The 19,617-nt window shown below is 38.9% G+C and overlaps 1 protein-coding gene across 1 annotated transcript in view; it reads left to right on the top strand.

Annotated features, from left to right (window-relative positions):
- LOC122558091 (protein inscuteable homolog) overlaps window positions 1–19,617 on the top strand; it is a 210,670-nt gene that overhangs the window by 38,252 nt on the left and 152,801 nt on the right. The window contains exon 5 of the mRNA XM_043706410.1: window positions 6,837–6,950. Coding sequence (XP_043562345.1) covers window positions 6,837–6,950 — 114 coding nt within the window. The remainder of the gene's footprint in view (window positions 1–6,836; window positions 6,951–19,617) is intronic.

The following is a 19,617-nucleotide window of genomic DNA, read 5'->3' as shown; positions in this document are numbered from 1 at the left end:
GCGTTAGTATATTGTCATATAGTTCAGTGTATCCAGTCAGTTACTTCTGTGCATATAATGTATAGTAATATCAACAAGCTCAGAACCCCGGTTATGCATAAGTCTAAGATTATAACAAAGTAAATAGTTAACAAATGTAAAGACCTCTATCTGAACAAAAATCTTGATCTTAGTGGTACTTGTTGCATGAGCTAACATACAGAGAAGCACTCAAGCCATATCACACTTGCGGTAGTGTTTAACCCAAAAAAAAACACATCACTAAGTATCTTTGTTTCAGTGACTGACTAAGGTGAAATTTACCTTTGTTTATTTGAGGTCACAGTTGCCTATTAATTCATTAAGTCAGTGGGCAAAAAATTGGCAGATGGAGTATGACGTGGCTAAGGTTAAAATTGTCCATTTCAGCTGGAAAATAGAAAAGCAGTGTACAATTTAAATAGAGAGATATTTCCACACTCAGTCATACAGAGGCATCTGGGTGTCATGGTTGTATACAGAAAGTCATTAGGAAGCAAATGGAATGTTGTCATTTTTTTTCCCCAAGGGAAATAAAATATAAAAGTAGGAAATCTTACTGAGAGAAAATATTCCAGAAGTTGTACTTCCAAATAAACCTGTTAGACTATAACCTGGTGCTGTGTAATTTTTAACTTTATCCACCCCAGTCCAAGATCGGCACCTCCACGTCATGAGCTGTACAGGGCACTGGTGAGATCATCACTGAAACTGTGTATGCTTTTTGTTTCCTTATTTGAAAGAAAAGTATTTGTTTTAAAATCTGTTCAGAGAAGGTTCATACAACTCATTCATGGGATGAAGGGCTTGTCTTATGAAGAAATGTCTGAACAGATTAGTTATCTACCCATTGCAGTTCAGAGGAATGAAAGAAGATCTTATTTGAAACATGAAATCTTAAGGGGGATTGGATAGGGTGGATATCCAGAGGATGTTTGTATTTGTGGAGGAGATTAAAATTGGGAGACGGAACTTAAGAATAAAACAGAGGAGAATTTTTTTCAGTCTCAAAGGGCTGATAAGAGTGTGGAATTTTCTTCCCCAAAAGGTATTGCAGGCTGGGTCATTGAATTTATTCAAGGCTGAGAGTGTTGGATTTTTAATCAGAAAGAAAGTCAAGGATTAAGGAGTACAAACAACAAAGTGAAGATATGGACATAAACAGATCAACCAAGATCATATTGAATGGTGGCATTGGCTTGAAGGGGCAAACTGTCTACTCCTGCTTCAACATTATTAGATTCCCTAAAGTGTGGAAACAGGTCCTTTGGCCCAACAAGTCCACACCGACCCTCCGAAGAGTAACCCACCCAGACCCATTTCCCTCTGACTAACACACCTAACTTATGGGCAATTTAGCATAGCCAATTCACCTGACCTGCACATCTTTGGACTGTGGGAGGAAACCCACGCAGACACGGGGAGAATGTGCAAAACTCCACACAGATAGCCGCCCAAGGCTGGAATAGAACCTGGGACCGCAGTGCTGTGAGGCAGCAGTGCTAGCCACCATGCTACCCCCTATGTGTTTATGTGTTTAAGCTGCACTGGTTGTGGTTTGTGTTAAAGCAAAAGCTTTAAAAAGACTAAAATCTTATTGGCAATTTGTTCATGTGGGAATCGTTCAGTAAATGTGTGATGTGCTGAGAATTATGTTTTACCCATTAACAATTTTTTTCCTCCTTATCTATAGGAAAAAATTTGCACAAAATATTAAACAAATGTTCTCACTATTTCTCTTACTTACCTGACATCTTGCCTTTTACAGATTTAATCTGCATGCTTTCAGGTTTTTGTTCTTTGTAATACATAATTGATACCTGAGCTGAGGCCAGAAGGTTTTAGTCAACTGACAGACCAGATTCAATAGATAAAGCCTTTTTGTTTCTGACATTTGAGTAATCAATTTATCAGGCATAATCCAAATATATCAATGTTTTAACTTCAGCGTGACAAGCACACGTTCTGCCGCTTTGATTTACAATCTTTTAGCAGCCAGTCAGAGTGCATTAATTCTTCATATAATGCAGCTAGGTTGTGGATAAAGGCAAATGTTTCATAGGATAATCAGATAGATGGTTCAGCACCACATCCAAGTTTTCATGTGATATTTTTAGTGTAATGTAATTTGTGAGCTGTATAATAAATAAACATACTCATTTGTCTTCCTGTAATACCTCATGGCACCTTATGGAGAGGTACATGTCAGCCTCACAAGTGAAAGCTGACAAACATCTTTCAAAGAGAAGCATTGACCATTTTGCTAATCATAATTGTGATATCACCATTAAATGTTAGGGCATGTCTGTGAAATTCCTTTGCTATCTATTCCTCCATGTTGATTCTCCATCCCAAGATCTTAGAAACTTCTTCAATCTCCCAACCTTTAGTGGTCTCTTCACTCTTATGCATTCGAGAGCTGACAAGGCATTTTTCAACAACTTTCTTGTAACCATATTGGCCCCAAACTGCATTGGCTGACTGTGTAGTGCTCGACTCCCACCTTCTTCTTTATTGCTGGTGAGATTCTAAAATTATTCTGATATGCATATTGGAATAAAGGACATTATAATTTTTAAATCATTTGGCAGGTTTGAATTGATAGAAAGAACTGAGATAGTATTGTGCAAGTTGAAGCAACATCATCTTTGTGGTAAGCCGATGACACTCTAGTTGACAGAATCATAGAATTGCTGCAGTGAGAATGAGTCCTTCTGACCCATCATGTCTGCACCACATCTCCTCACATGCTTTATGATTTAGTACGATTCTCCTGCCTTTTCCCTCTACTCTTATTTTTGATTAGATTAGATTACAGTGTGGAAACAAGCCCTTCGGCCCACCAAGTCCACACCGACCCGCCGAAGCGCACCCACCCAGACCCATTCCCCGACACCTAACACTACGGGCGATTTAGCTTGGCCAATTCACCTAACCTGCACACTTTTGGACTGTGGGAGGAAACTGGAGCACCCAGAGGAAACCCACGCAGGCGCGGGGAGAATGTGCAAACTCCACACAGTCAGTCGCCTGAGGCTGGAATTGAACCCAGGTCTCTGGCGCTGTGAGGCAGCAATGCTAACTACTGTGCCACTGTGCCACCCACAAAATCATTTGTTTCAAGTCAAGTAATATCGAAGGTACATTGGAATGGCCTGATTGAGCCTGCAGGGTAAAAACAATGACTGCAGATGCTGGAAACCAGATTCTGGATTAGTGGTGCTGAAAGAGCACAGCAGTTCAGGCAGCATCCAAGGAGCTTCGAAATCGACATTTTGGGCAAAAGCCCTTCATCATTGAGCCTGCACTCATTTCCAGGCCACGCATTCCAGATCCTAAATTACTTGCTGCATCAATTTTGTTTTCTCAGACCACATTTGTTTCTTTGTAGAATACTTTAAATGTGTGCTGTCTAGTTCCAGGTTCTTTTATAAGTGGGAACACTTTCTCACCTTTTTCTCTGTCTCTCATAATTTTGAAAACTTCTACAAAATCTCCCTTTTAGCCTCTCCTCTCGAAAGGACCCAGTTCTAATGCTTCCCATCTTTCTTCATAATGGAAATTTCTGATCCATGGGAACCATTCTTGTAAACCTCTTCTCCAATGCATTCACATTCTCTTCGAAGTGCGTCACCCAGAACTACAATATTCTAGCTGAGGTCTAACTGTGACTTTTACATGCTCAGCATAACCTCCTCACACTTATACTCTATCCTCCTATGACTAAAGTTAAAGACAATGTATGCTTTATGAACAGCTTTGTCTACCTTTTCTGCCATCTTTTATTATTGTGTTTCCATGGTGTCTCTACCAAAATATCACCCCTCACTTATCCATATTGGATTTCATCAGCAACCCTACCAGCCTACTCTACCAACTTGTCACTTTCCATTTGAAGTTCTACATTGTTCTCCACACTGTTTATAATGCTTCCAAGTTTTGTATCAACCACAAGCTTTGATTACCTCTTGTACACTCAGGTCCAGATGGTTAATGTACGACAGAACATGGTGGGAAAACACTTGATAGATGGAATGTAATGTGGGAAAATGTGAGTTTATGCACTTTGGCAGGAAGAATAAAAGAACTGAATATTATTTAAGTAGACAGATACTGGAAAGATGCAGCACTGCGGAATTTCAGAATCCTTGTGCATAAATCAAAAACTGCCAGCATCCATCTGAACCAGTGCTAGGGAACCAAGATAACCTGTTGGCCTTTATTTCAAAAGGATTGAAGCATAAAAATTGGAGACTTGTTAAAACTGTACAAGGTACTAATCAGACCTCACCTGGGATAGTGTGAACAGTTTTGTCCCTTTTATCAAAGAAAGAAAAGATGCACAGGCATTTGGGGTAGTGCAAAGAGGTGTGGAGGGATCTTCTTGTAAAAGGCTGAATAAATTGAGCTCATTGGGATTTTGAAGAATGAAGCAGACTTTATTGAAGCACCTAAAATTGTTTGGGGTCTTGACAGGCTAAGAGAGATTATTTCCCTTTGTAGGAGAGTCTAGAACCAGAGAACTTAAGCTCAAAGTAAGGGGTTATCCATTTAAGACAGATGAAGTGGAATTTCTTCTTTCACAGGGTAGTGAATCTATAGAGTTCTTCACATTGGAGGACTGTCAAGTCTGGTTGATTTAAGCATATTCATGGCCTAAGATTGACATGTTTAATCAGTAAGGGAATAAAGGGTTCTGGGGATAAGACAGGAAAGTGTTGAGCATTATCAGATCAGTCATGATCTCATTGAATGGCACAGCAGATTTGAGGGCTGAATGGTCTACATTTATTCCTACATGTTATGGTCTAAAAAGCAAGGGTTCCAACTCTGACTCTGAGATAACTTCACTACAAATCTCCCTCCAGCCCAAAAAAAATCCATCAACAATTAAACTGTTTATTGTCAGTCAAACAATTTTGCATTCAAGATGCTGCTGTCCCTTTTGTTCAACTTATTTAACCTTGTTCACAAGTCTGTTGTGTGGTACCACATCAAACATCTGTTAGAAGTCCATGATACTACACCAACAGTATTAATGCTTGTCAACCATTTCATTGAACAAATCCATTCTGGTTCTCCTTAATTAGCATTTGTCCACGTTGACTATTCATTCTATCCAGAATTGTGGTAACTGAAAGTGTCCCCACCACAGAAGTTGAACTAACTGGTCTGCAAATGTTTACTTTTGCAACTTTTCTTCAAGAAGGCATAATATTTGCAATTCTTTGGTTCCCTAGCACTGCCTTGAAGCTAAAGAGGACTGAAAAATAATAGACAGCGCCCCCACAATTTCAATTCTACTCTTCCTTTGGTTTCCTTGGGTAAATCTTATCTGTTCCGGTGTTTGTCAACTTTATTACTGAACTGTCTTAGTATAGAAAGTCATTTGATACGACTTCCATGTCAATTTAGAACCCATCTCGTGACTAAATTTCCTTCTTTGTCACTATGTACAGCTGCTTCCTTTGTAAGGTCACATGCAAAGTATTCATTTAATGACTCACCCACAGCCCATTTGTTTCCATTTGTAAATCCCATTTTTGGTCCTTAATCAGAGCCTTCTCTTTTTACATCTTTTTACTATTTAAGTGCTGATAGAAGGCATAAAAGGGAATGTTATGTTAGCTGCCAGTTCCTTTCCATGATCACTCTTTCCCTTTATTTGCTTTTACACCTCGCTTCTGAACCTTCTTTATTCAGCCTAGTTCTGAATTTCTACCCAATCCTGTTATAATTACATTTGTTCTAAATTGTCTTATCTCTATCCATTTTTTCATGCAATTAGCTCTGTCATTTAATTGCCCTTCCTTTCCATTTTTATGGAATATAACTTGACTGATTTAGAATGTTTAATATTTTCTTAATTTGACTCCACCTATTAATTTGCTATTCTCTACTGTAATGCTAACTGTTTCTCTTGGTATTTTGTGCATTTTGAATTCTTCTTTGATATTTTCTTCTAGTTTTCACGCTCTGCAAATTTACTTTAAACCCTCCCCAATAACATTGGTAAAATGTAATGTATTGATTAACAAACTACATCATTATGTTTATTTCCCTATTGAAGTAAAGTGTCTTGCCATTCTTTTAAAGCAGTTCTCTTCTAATGATTATAATAGGAAATGATTTGAGTTCAATTCATTTCAGGTTCTTCTCATGGTGTCCTGATCATTATAAACACTATTGTTTCACACAGCATTGCCTTTTGTGAAGGGCACTGCTTGTCACTGGCCACTCGGGTGTTTTCCTATCTTCCTGGTGGTGGAAATTGAATAAAGATTCGCGCACCTTGTGTCTCTCACTGTGTCTCACACCTGCACACACACACCAAAAAACAAAAAAAAAACACTATTGTTACATACATGTAAATCTTTTTATCACAGATTTTAAGGTCAATTTACGGTATTTGGTTTTAGGAAAAGAAAATCTGACAGTGTTCTCTCTCATCCTCATTTATTCTCCCTTTACTGCTGTTAATGAGATTGATCCAGAATTTAATAAAGCACTTGCCTGTTTCTTTTAATGAATTTGAATTTTGATCTTGTTTATTATATTGTTGTGAAACAATATTGTGAAAATATGGTCATGAAAGCAGTCAACTTCTAAAGCATCAGTAATGTTACCAAGTATTTGTTTCCTTACGGGAAATAAACATCACTTTGCTTAATGTGGTCTTTTCTAGGTGTCAACACAGCAATTAAACAGAACAAATGTTGTCTTCTTTTGGAATTTATACACAGCTCAAAGTTGCATGTTGATATTACATCATTACTTAGACAAGTGATATTTATTCGCATATATCTCTTGTTTTACAGGATCTGGTGATGCAATTAGATTCAGCAACCAGCATATATAATATTGAGATAGCTGTCAGTAGCCTCATTAGCTTGACACAAGAAGGTGCTCACTTGTGTCACATCATTGCCAAGGTAAGGAAGGATCTTCTGCAATTGTTTTCATTGGACATGTGAAAAAACTATTTGCTGAATTTTTCCAGCTCTGTTAAGGTGACTTTGGAGGCCAGGAGAAAGTGTGGAAAATGACTAATGTTGGGTTGGCTCTATGATGTGGTTCTGCCTCCATGTGCCTTTCCTGGAGGCGGGCTTCCAATAGTTATGACTGCCTCCACAACAGTGGTGACTAGGGGAAAGTGAGGACTGCAGATACTGGAGATCAAAGTCGCAAAGTGTGGTGCTGGTCATTCTTGATGAAGGGCTTATGCCCAAAATGTTGACTGTCCTGCTCCTTGGATGCTGCCTGAAATGCTGTGCTTTTTCAGCGCCACACTTTTCGACAGTGGTGACTAGGCAATTAGGGCACCTAATGGAGAAATTAGCCTCCGCTATGGAATTATTTTCCAATTTTTTTGATGGTGCCTATGTTCCATAATGTGTCAAGTGCTGCTATATCTGAGTTTGGGTAAGGATGAGTGAAAGGAGTTATTGTTTACCATTGGGCAACCAACTCTTGTTAAATGCTCCCTGCCAAAAATGTCTCCTGTCAACCCATTAATGGGCCTAATTGGATATGCACCAAAGGCCTGGTAGGTAACCTGTATTGTATTGTCACCATCTCTCGCATAATAGGTCTGAGGCAGGACTGTTGAGTAGTTAGTTTGCACAATATTTTGAAGTTTTGCTCTGACCTTGCCCCTTACACTGTTTCCATGGTTTCAGAAGATTTCAGCCCATCATGTAGGTGCTTTTGCTAAGTAGCAAACTATTATAATAATTTCTCCTCAAGATGAGGGCAATTCATTGTAGCCACTTCATGGACATGGACATTGCCACTGTTGTTGCTCTTGCTGTAATGGCATCTCCATTGGTGCCACTTATATTCCTGCCATTGGTCTCTCAGCAGGACCCACACTGGAAGGGAGTCTGATTTATGCAATTAGATCAATTCGCTAGAAACTTTGGTGACCTCTGGGTGGGTTGGGTCCACATAAACACATGGAATTTTCAAATTTCCAAACAGAATTGAGGCTGATATTAAGATCATGACTCAACGAGTTGTGTAAAGGCAGCTGTGGGTAACATTGATTATAATATGAATTTTACATGCAGCTTGGAAGGAAAAACAATGGGTTTAAGCCTGATATTTTAAAATTAATAAATGGCATCTATATGAAAGCTGAGATAGCCAAAATGAATTGGACTAATATGCTGATAGATGGAATAGTAGAGAAGCAGTGTCAGAAATTTGAAGGCATTTTTCAGATGCTCAGAATAAATACTTTTGTACTATAAAGAGAAATTCCAAGGGGAGGATTCACCATCTGTGGTTAACTAGAGAAGTTAAGGAAAGCATGAAATGCAAGGACAAACCAAAGCACTTAATTGTACCATGAAGAGTGGCAAGTCAGATGTCTGATCAGAATACAAAGAACAGCTGAGAATGACTAAAAGGTTAGTGAGATCTAATTATTGAGAGCATGAGAATAAGTTAACTAAAAATGCACAAACAGATAGCAAGAGTAACTGTAGGTATTTCAATAGGAAAGAATTTGGTCCTGTAGAACATATTAATGGTGAATTAATAGTAGGTATGAAAGAATATTAAGTAAATAATTTGCTTCTGTCCACTCTATAGAAGATACAAAATATTCCAGTGATATCTATGTAACTAGAGGGTAAAAGAAGAGATAAACCTGTTGAAACTATAATAACAAGAGAAGCAGTACTGACCAAAGTTGTGGGTACATAAGTCTTCAGGTCCTGATGGGCTTCATCCTACAGTCTTAAAAGAGGTGACTAATGAAGTAGTAAATGCGTTGGTGCTAATTTTCCAAAATTCATTAGATTCTGGAAAGATTCCATTAGACTGGAAAAGAGCAAATATAATCACTCTAGCAAACAAGGGAGCAAGGTAGAAAAGAGGAAATTATTGGTGAGTCAGCTTGATGTCTATCATGGGAATCGATCATTGAGGACACTAGAACTGAACACTTGGCAAACCTCAATCTAATGAAGAAGAGTCAGAGACATTTATGAAAATAATAAATTAATTAGGATTCTTTGACGAAGCAGCATGTGGTCGAGATAAGAGGGAGCCTGTTAAAATAATGCACTTAGCACTTGAAAAGATTCCACAGAAATGGTCATTGTCAAAAACAGACACTACCAAAGGTAGAAGATTGGCTGGCTGGTGGAAAATGGAGTTGACTTAAATATGCCTGTTTCAGATAGGCAGGATGAGATGAGTGGCATCCTACAGGTGTCTCAGCAGGGCCTTTAATATATTACACTTCATATCAACTACTTAGATGAGGGGACAAATTGGTAATGCGTGAAAATTGGCAGGAAAACATGCTGTGAAAATGACATAGCAATGATCATAAAATTTAGGATAATGATAAGAAAGGTTAATAGGCAATCCATGATAAGGATGATTAACTGGAGAAGGGCTGACTTTAACGGGTCACGAACCAAGCTGGACCAGATAGAATGGAACAAAAGATTGGTGGGGAAAAACTGTACTTGGACAAAGGGCTGCCTTCAAGGAGGAGATTATTTGGCTATATTTCCACAAGAGAATTCCTGGATGAAAACAGATATAGATGTTAATATAAAGAAGAAAAGGTGTGTCATAATAGATGTTAGGTAAAAAACACAACTGAGAATCAAGAGGAATACTGAGTTTCAGAGGGGAGGTGAAGAAAGTATAATAGAGAAGCAAAAACAGCTTCTGAGAAAACACGTGTGTCCAATGAAAAGAGAATCCCACAGTCTTCTATAAGCACATAAATGGCAAAAGGAAGTGGGGGGCCGAGTAGAGACCATAAAATTCAACTTACGCGTGGAAGCAAGAGACATTAAATGAATACTTTGCATCTGACTTTACCAAGGAGGTAGAAGCTACCCAGGCCATGGTGACAGAGGAGAAAGCCCTGTCACTAGAAGGATTTGACATTGATCAAGATGAAATGTTAGTTGGGCTATTGATACTTAAATTTTACAAGGCATTTGGACGAGGTGAGATGCAACCAAGAATATTGAAGGAAGTGCCAGTGGGAATTGTAGGGGTACAGGCCACATTCTTTCAGTCTTTCCTCGACATAGGAGATGCATATATTGTGTTCTTGTTTGCAAAAGGTTTTAAGGATAAGTCCAGCAATTAGTACTCAGTTTAACTTTGTTGGAAACGCATGTTAGAATTCTCCAAATAAATGTTCCAAATAGAATTAGTAGTCACACAAGAAAAGTAATGTTATTTAACAAGAACCAGCTTGGATTTCTAAAGAGGAAATCTTTTTGGATTAACTTGCTGGAATTGTTTGAAGAGATAACAAAAACGGTCGATTATGGTTGATGTGGTGGACATGGAGTTTCAAAAGGCACTTCAGTGCATTGCCACGCAACAAACATGTGAGGGAAGTGAGAACTCGTGGCTGTAGTAACATGGATACAAAGCTGGCTGAGTAACAGGACACAGAATAATGGTTAATGGATAGTTTTCAGGCTGAAGAAGGATTTGTAATAGGGTTACTCAGGATTTGTATTGGGACACTTGGTTTTCCTGAGGTATAGTAATGATTTGATCTTGGTGTGCAGGGAGCAATTTCAAAACTTGCAGATGAGATGGAACTTGGAAGCATTGCAAACTGAGTGTAGAACTCCTAAAGGACAGTGGACAGATGAAATTCAATTTAGAAGAATGTGGACAGACAACATAAAATAGAGAGCACACTACCTAAGGTGAGACGACAAGTGGAGAGATCAGTTAATAAAGTATGTAGTATCCTGGGCTTTATTAATAGGGGCATACAGTACATATGCCAGGAGGGTAGGCTGAACTTATACAAGACAACTGTTAGATCCAGCTGGAGTATTGTGTAAATGTCTGGTCCACCCATGAGATTAAGGATGTGAATACATTGGAGAGAAGCTATTTACCAAAATAATTGCAACTTGGGACTGTCCTCCATAAAGGGAAGAATGCTAAGCGGAGATCTGAGAAACTTCCAAAATCATGAGAGTTTATTTTTATTCTCTTGTGGGATGTGGGCATCACTGGCTGTCATCATTTATGGCCCGATCCTAGCCGCCCTTGAGAAGGTGGAGTTGCTGCCTTGAATCGTTGCAGTCCATGTGCTGTAGAAAGACTTACCGTGCTATTAGGGAAGGAGTCTCAGGATTATGACCCAGTGGCACTGAAGGAATAGTGATATATTTCCAAATCAAGATGTTGTGTGGCTTAGAGGGAAACTTGTAGATGTGGTGGTGTACCCATATGTCTGTTTCCCTTGTCCTTCTAGATGGCAATGGTCGTGGATTTAGAAGGTGCTTTCTGAGGATCTTTGGCTATTTTTTGCAGTGCAGCTTGTAGATAGTATTCTTTATTGCTGTTGACCGCCAATGGTGGTGGGAGTGGATGCTTGTGGATATATGGTGCCAATAAAGTGGGCTGCTTTTTCCGATGGTGTCAAGCTTCTTGAGCATTGTTGGTGATGCATGCATCCAGATATCTGGGGAGTATTCTATCAGACTCCTGACTTCTGCCTTGTAGATGGTGGACAGGCTTTGGGGAGTCAGGATTATTCCACACCTCTGGTCTGCTCTTGTAGCCATTGTATTTATATGGTGAGTCCAGTTGAGTTTCTGGTCAATGGTAATCCCTGGGATGTTGATAGTGGAGGATTCAGTAATAGCCATTGAATATTGAGGGAACGTGGTTAGATTTATCTCTTATAGGATATTGTTATTGCCTGATGTTTGTGTGGCATTGATGTTATTTGCCACTTTTTGGGTAAAGCCTGTGTATTGTCCAGGTCTTGTTGCATTTGAATATGAACTGCTTCAGTATCTGACAAGTCATGAATGGTGCTGAACATTGTAATCATTGGCAAACTTCCCCACTTCTGACCTTATGATGGAGAAAAGGTCATTGAAGCAGTTGTAGATGGTTGGGCCTTGGACACTAACCTGAGGAACTCCTGCTGAGATGTCCTGGACCTGAGATGACTCATGTTCGACAACCACTACCAACTTCCTATGTATCAGGTTTGACTCCAATCATTGGAGAGTTTGCTCCCTGATTCCCATTGACTTCAGTTTTGCTAGGGCTTAGCCAGTTGAATGTCCCATTTATGGCAAGGGCTGTTTTTCACATCTCCTTTGTAATTCAGCTCTTGTGTCTATGTTTGGACTAAAGCTGGAATGAGATCAGGAATTGAGCGATCCTGGCAGAACCCAAATTGGTTGTCACTGAGCAGGTTATTGCTGAGCAGGCGCTGCTTGATAATACTGTAGATGACACTCCACCATTTTACTGATGATTGAGAACAGGCTATTGGGCAGTAAGTGGTTGGGTTGGATTTGTCCTGCTTCTGTGTACATGACATGCCTGGGCAATTTTCGACATTAGTGGGTAGTTACTGATGTTGTAACTATATACTGGAACAGCTTGACCAGGGGTGTGGCAAGTTCTGGAACACAAGTCTTCAGTACTATTGCCAGAATGTTGTCGGGATCATAGCCTTTGCAGTATCCAGTGCCTCCAACTGTTTCTTGATATCGCGTACAGTAAAGCAAATTGGCTGAAGATTGGTGATGCTGGAGACCACTAGGAGAAACAAAATAGATTATCCGCTTGGCACTGCTGGCTGAAGATTGTTGCCAATTCTTCAACCTTACTTTTGTACTGATATGTGGGTTTCTTCCACCACTGAAGCTGGGGACATTTATAGGGCACCCTCCTCCAGTGAGTTTTATAATTGTCCACCACCATTTATGATTGGATGTGGCAGGAGTGGACTTGACAAAGTGGCTACGTGAAAGGATGTTTCACCTTGTCGGAGAAACTAGGACACAATTTAAAATAAGACGGTGATGAGGAGGAATTGTTTCTAGCTCTCTTCCCCAGGTGCAAGTAAGATCATTGAATGCTTTTCAGGTAGAATTAGAGACAGGCAAATATTACCACAAACAGATAAACCATCATTTTATTTAACAGTGGAGCAAGTTAAAGAGGTCAAAAGGCTTCATCCTGCTCCTAATTAATAGGTTCATTTATTCATATGTTCATATGTTTCCTTTAATAAGGAGAGGTACTGCATGCAAGAAGGTGGTGGTCACATTCAGATCGCCTGTAACTCTTTAAGATTCTATTGAACCTGTGACAGAATCCAGTTATGGCTCTTATTAAATATAAAAGATAGAGCTATCACCAGACAATATAGAGCCCACAGGTTCAGTTGTACATGTTTCCTGAACCCTACAACTAAAATGGTTCTCTTATAAATCATATAAATCATAGCTCATTTATTGATATTGTAGGGAGGAGTTAATTTGACTTTTATTTTCAGAAATGGAACAAAAAAATTTAAGGAACTGTTTCTTATGACAGATCTACATAGATATCTGGCCTCCCAGATATCATATCAGTTGCAGTCTGCAATTGCTTTCAAAAAGTATAGCTAAGTGCAGTCTTGCTTTCTGATAGCTGTTAGAAATGTTCAGTATTGATTGCAGCAACCTCATTTTCAACTAGTCTTGACCTCACACTGAGATGTTCATGATGCTGGAATGTAGACATGAGATTGAAGGAAATTCTATCAATGTACCTTGACACTTACAATGGCACACAATAAAATAAGACATCTGGACTGTTTGGAATGTCTTCATTTGTTGTGCTCTGAGAATGCTCCTACATCTAATGTCATATTTTTGAGCTATGATTCATCATTTTTAAGGAAGAAATTTTAGTTTTTCGTGTGCATTTTCTTTGCATTGATTTTGAACCAGGTATCTCACTACAGAACATATATACAGCCTGTAAAATTGAATGAAATGTGCTTTAATTTTTTTTTGTGGGACATAAGTTTCACTGTCAAGGCCAGTGCTTGTTACCTACCCTAAATTATTCTTGAACTGAGTAACATGCCAGGCCGTTTCTGAAGGCAGCTAAAAATCAACCACATTGATGTGGGTCTGAAGTCACATGGAGGCCAGACAATAGACAATAGGTGCAGGAGTAGGCCATTCAGCCCTTCGAGCCTGCACCGCCATTCAATATGATCATGGCTGATCATTCCTAATCAGTATCCTCTTCCTGCCTTATCTCCATAACCCTTGATTCCACTATCTTTGAGAGCTCTATCCAACTCTCGAGGCAAGGATAGCAGATTTTCATCTGAAAGGACATGAGTGGATGAAATGGGTTTTTATGATAAAAGATGGTGGTTCATGTCACCATTACTGAAACTAACTTTATGTTCTAGATTTATTTGTTTAAATTTAAATTGCACTAGCTACCCTGCTAAGATTGATCCTTTGACTACAGAGAATTAGTCTGCGCTTCTGGATTATTAGTCTAGTAATAGTTATCGCTACACTATTTTTTTACCACTGCCTATTTGCAGTTACCTCTTATTGTAAGGGGTTCTTTCTTCTGCTGAGCTGAAGTAGTCATTCTAATTAGTCAAACTACCAAGATGACCTCTCCCCTGTTCAAATAGGTACTAAAGTGAGGCACTTACTCTTATGTTCTATAGCAAGTCAGCAGATTAGCAATGACTAAGAAACTGAAGTACAGAAAACAATCAAAAAGTACATATATACTCTACTTTCTATCTTGTTAGGTTACAAATAAATGCAAAATGATAGAAAAGTATACATGCATGTACTATGTGGAGAGGAGATTGAGGTCAAACAGTGAATGACAATATCTATTACATGTTTGTATTTAATAATACAAACGTGATTAGCTAAATTTGGTTTAACAGTTTGCCCTATGTGGCTAGGAGCTAATGGATCCAGAATGAATTTGTGTAAGCCAAGCCTAATAATTCATTCTAAAGCTGATAAGTCACTTGCTTGAGAATATATGTTGTGACCATTGTATTCTTACATCTCTTTAAGAGACGGAAAGATAGTGCAGCTAAGTGACTAATTTGTACACAAACAAAATAATATGCAGAAACAGAAAGATCATCAATTCTATCAATATTGCAAAAATTACATTTACATCATGCACAAATTGAGCAAGATGCTTAAATACAAAAAAATGGCCCTAAAATCTATGGAAAGCAATCCTTATGCTCACAATAATACTGGTTTGGCTAATACACCTACACTTCCAGAGTGTAAATACCACATTTGTATCTGACTGAGAAGTGCTATTGAAGACATAAAAATTGGATTAGAGGCTTTCAAATAGGCATTGCAAAAACAATGGGCACGGCTTTCAGAAATAACTGCATTTTTTTTGTGGAGAGGGAATGGACCAGGAATTTGTAAGGTTAGAGAGGTTAGAGGTAGGTTCAAAGGAGCAAGTTACTGTTGGTTTTGAAAGCAGAGGACAATCTCCAGCATTAGTTCATATCTAGTTGTAGCTATTATTTTAAAATAACACAGATATCATTGAGTTGAATTCTTTAACTGGAGCACATTGCTAATTAGGCGAAAATGAGGATAGCAGATGCTGGAGATGAGAGTCGAGAGTGATTAGAGCCCTTCATTCCTCATGAAGGACTTTTGCCAGAAACATCGATTCTCCTGCTCCTCAGAAGCTGCCTGACCTGCTGTGCTTTTGCAGCACCACACCCACATTAGTAGTTACCGGATCAAAAATAATTAATAAATTTGTCAAATGTGATTTCACCTTTCCTAAAACTATATTGATTCCTTTTGATCATATTATGATTTTCTAAGCGAGTTGTTAAGATTTCCTTAAAAATGAATTCCAGTATTTACCTGATGACTGACATCAGGCTCAGTGGCTTGTGGATTTCTGTTTTCTCTCATCCTCCTTCATTGAGTAGCAATGTTACATTTCTTCATTTTCAAAAGCCTAAGGAATTTTGGAAAAACTGGCAGTGCCTAGCTATGTTCTGTAATTTACATGTTTTAAACTTATTTCAGTGTAGTTAAAGATCCTTTGGGGAAATAATGCAATTGGAGGGCATTCATGTCACATGTATTAGACTACCTAATGACCTAGCAAAATAAAGGGTCTTCCCTATTAATCAGTTTTAATCAATAAGACATAATGGATTGTAAACACCAGACTGGAGGCAATTTGTCTGGTGCAATGGACAGCACGAATCAGCTCTGTGCTTGTTCTTGGAAATCACATTTGTGAGCACTTCTTGATTATCAATGATTACTTTGTAATGTGCATTATTTCCAGTAAAAGGAACTACTCTTGCCAGTAGTCACAAATGATTATCCTTCCAGAGTTGTGTTCCTAAGAGAATTTAATTGAGAATTTGTTGGAAAGGATAGAGCCAATCGTAGTTTAGATGTTCTCTCCGGCCTCATCAGTATTATTGCAAGTCCTTCATACTTGAGTCCTGAATCACAGAATATGTCATTGACAAATTAATTAAAAATGTAGTAAATTGTGGAGTGGCCCATTTCGGTAAGAAATATAGAGAGGTCATGTATCTCTTGAATAATAGTCTACAAAGGTTTGAGGAGCAAAAGATCTAGAGGTAGACACTTTCAAACTGCTCACAGTAGCAAGAAACATTAATTAGACCGTAAATCAAGCATTAAAGTTAATTTCTAAGACTATAGTTAGAGAAGACCAGTTAAACTGATATCAAACTTCGGTTATGCTGTAAAATGAAACAATGCCCACCACTGAAATCATTTTGTATGAACTTGGCAGACTGATTAGATTATATTAGATTACTTACAGTGTGGAAACAGGCTCTTCGGCCCAACATGTCCACACCGTCCCGCCGAAGCGCAACTCACCCATACCCCTAACCTAACACGACGGGCAATTTAGCATGGCCAATTCACCTGACCTGCACATCTTTGGACTGTGGGAGGAAACCGGAGCACCCGGAGGAAACCCACGCAGACACGGGGAGAATGTGCAAACTCCACACAGTCGCCTGAGGCGGGAATTGAACCCGGGTCTCTGGCGCTGTGAGGCAGCAGTGCTAACCACTGTGCCACCATGCCGCCCACTGTTAGTTATCATTTACCAGTGTCACTGCCACTATCTCTTTCTTAGGTTAGAATCTGTAGAGTTTGTTTTGTGCTCTGTGATGGAGGATAAAACATATAGTAATCTAAAGAAAAGAGACTATTGTCTGACACATAGTGCACTTTATTGCTATCATGCAATAAAGTGCACTAAGTACAAGTACTTTGGTTTGATAAATATTGCTATATTAAGATTATGGATTGATCTAGATGTTTCCTTTAAGAACCAGAGCTTTTCTCACCTTCCAAGTCGTTGTGACATCATATAGAATGAAGCTTAATGCACTCTTCGGTGTTAATCCTTTCTGAATCAAATCTGTTGTACTCCAGGTTAGAGAACACTTTGTGAACTATGCAAAGTTCTAATTGTTACATGGTTAAAAAAATGATAAAGAAGTGCTTAGCAAGCATAAAAATATTCAGGAGGATAGTACCAGAGTGAGTGAATATTTTTATTTAGCATGGCTACCTTACTAGACCTGGTATTGGGGAATGAGACCAGTCAGGTATTTAATGTTTCAATGGAGGAGCATTTTGGGAACAGTGACCATAATTCTGTAAAATTTAAGTTACTTATGGATAAGGATATGAGTTATCCTTGGGTGGAAGTACTGAACTGAGGTAAGGCTAACTCCAACAATATTAGGCAGAAACAGAGGAATGTAGTTTGGGGGGGGGGGGTGACTGTTCAAAAACAAATCCATATCTGGCATTTGGGAATCATTTATAGATCAGTCGATTAGAGTTCAGGACCAGCACATTCCTGTGCAAATGAAAGATAAGAAAGGCAAGATTTGGGGACCTTAGATCACAAGAGAAATTGAGAGCTCAGTCAAAAATAAAAAGGTGGCATGTGTAAGGTTTAGGAAACCGAGCCCTTGAAGAAAACAAAGACAGCAGGAAAGAACTCAACAAGGAATTAGAAGGGCTGAAAGGGGCCATGAAATGTCTTTCAAAAACAAGATTAAGAAACATTTCTACACATGAGGGTAGCTAGGGAAAGGCCAGGTCCATTTAAGGATAAAGGAGGGAATTTATGTATGCAACCAGAGTAAATGGGTGAGATCCTTAATGAATACTTTACATTGGTATTCAAGAAGGAGAGGGACATTGTGGGTGATGAACATGTCATGTTGCAGCTGTACAAAACTTTAGTAAGGCAACATTTGGAATATTGCCACACTACCAAAAGGATGTGGAGGCTTTGGGGAGAGTACAAAAATGGCTGGCCAGGATGTTGTCTGATTTGGAGGGCATCAGCCATGAGGAGAAATTGGACAAGCTTGGTTTGTTTTCATCTGAATATTGAAGGATGAGGTGTGACCTGAAAGAAGTTTACAAAATTATAAGAGGAATGGATAATTGAAGTCTTTTTCCAAGGGTAGAATTATCAATAACTAGGGGACATAGGTTTAAGGTGAAAGGGGTAAGTTTAAAGGAGATGTGAGAGGCAAGTGTTTTTACACAGATGGTGGCAAGAGCCTGAAATGCGCTGCCAGAGGAGCTGGTGGAGATAATGGAGGTAGATACAATAGCAACAATTAAGAGGCATCTTGACAGACTCATGAATAGGCAGGGATTAGAGGTGTATGGGCCATGAAGAGGCAAAAGGCTTTTAGTTTAGAAAGGCATCATGTGTCAGTGCAGTTTTGGTTGTGGTGCATCATAGGGAATGTTCTGTGCTCCTGCTTCCTCCCACAGTGCAAATGTGTGTAGATTAAGTAGATTGGCCATGCTAAATTGTTTGTAGTGTCCAGGGATGTGCAGGCTAGGTGGATTAACCATGGGAAATACAAGGTTACAGGGATACGGTAAGGTGCGCAAATGCAAACAAATTGAGGATGAGAGTCAATCAAAGAGAAGGCAAATGCAGTAGCTGACAAAGCTTGCCACATTGATCAGAAATGTTAACGGTGATACAGTATTGCATCTTAAGAATAATACAAGCCCATTTATTTGATCCTCCAAGGAAATGCACTGTACACAGCCAGGAAAAGCCTAAAATAGAGCTGAACGAGATAAAACAAAATAGTACAGTTTGGAAGGTCAACTGCCATACAGAAAGAGCAACACCCATCACATTTGTCTTAATGAAGGATGCCACGTAAGAGTATATCTAGATCCAAGGCACCTTAATCTTTGACTTAAAAGGTGTCCATACACCATACCAATGCTAGAAGAATTAAATGTTAAATTTTCAAGAGCAAGATTCTTTTCAAAGTTAAGTGTGAAGCATGGATACTGGTCTGTCTCATTCCCAGCAGCCTGCAACATTTGGGATGCCATTTGGATTTAGTGTTTTCAGTAATTACCATTTTTTACAGTTACCATTTGTGCTTTCAGTTATCCAAAGTTTATTTCAACAGCAAATAGATAGGATCACTCAGAACGGCCCTTGCTGTGTTTGTAAAGCTGATGATATCACAATCACGAGCACAGCCACGAGCACAAGATAGGGTATGACCACAACCTTCACTTACTGATGGCAGCAACTTGATGACAAGAATCAACAGTTAACAGCACAAAGTAACAGGCCCACAACAACTAGATTTCCTTTCTTTACTCCAAGCATGGAGTTTGTTCTGATCCATGTATGATCAAGGAGTTAAAGAAATACTGATCCTATAGAATAAAGGGTATCTGCGCTGTTACATTG

Source organism: Chiloscyllium plagiosum, chromosome 16 (genome assembly GCF_004010195.1).
Source record: "Chiloscyllium plagiosum isolate BGI_BamShark_2017 chromosome 16, ASM401019v2, whole genome shotgun sequence".
In the NCBI taxonomy this organism is placed as follows: domain Eukaryota; kingdom Metazoa; phylum Chordata; class Chondrichthyes; order Orectolobiformes; family Hemiscylliidae; genus Chiloscyllium; species Chiloscyllium plagiosum.
Note: the sequence above shows the minus strand (reverse complement) of the source record. Positions and strands in the feature narration are given on the sequence as shown.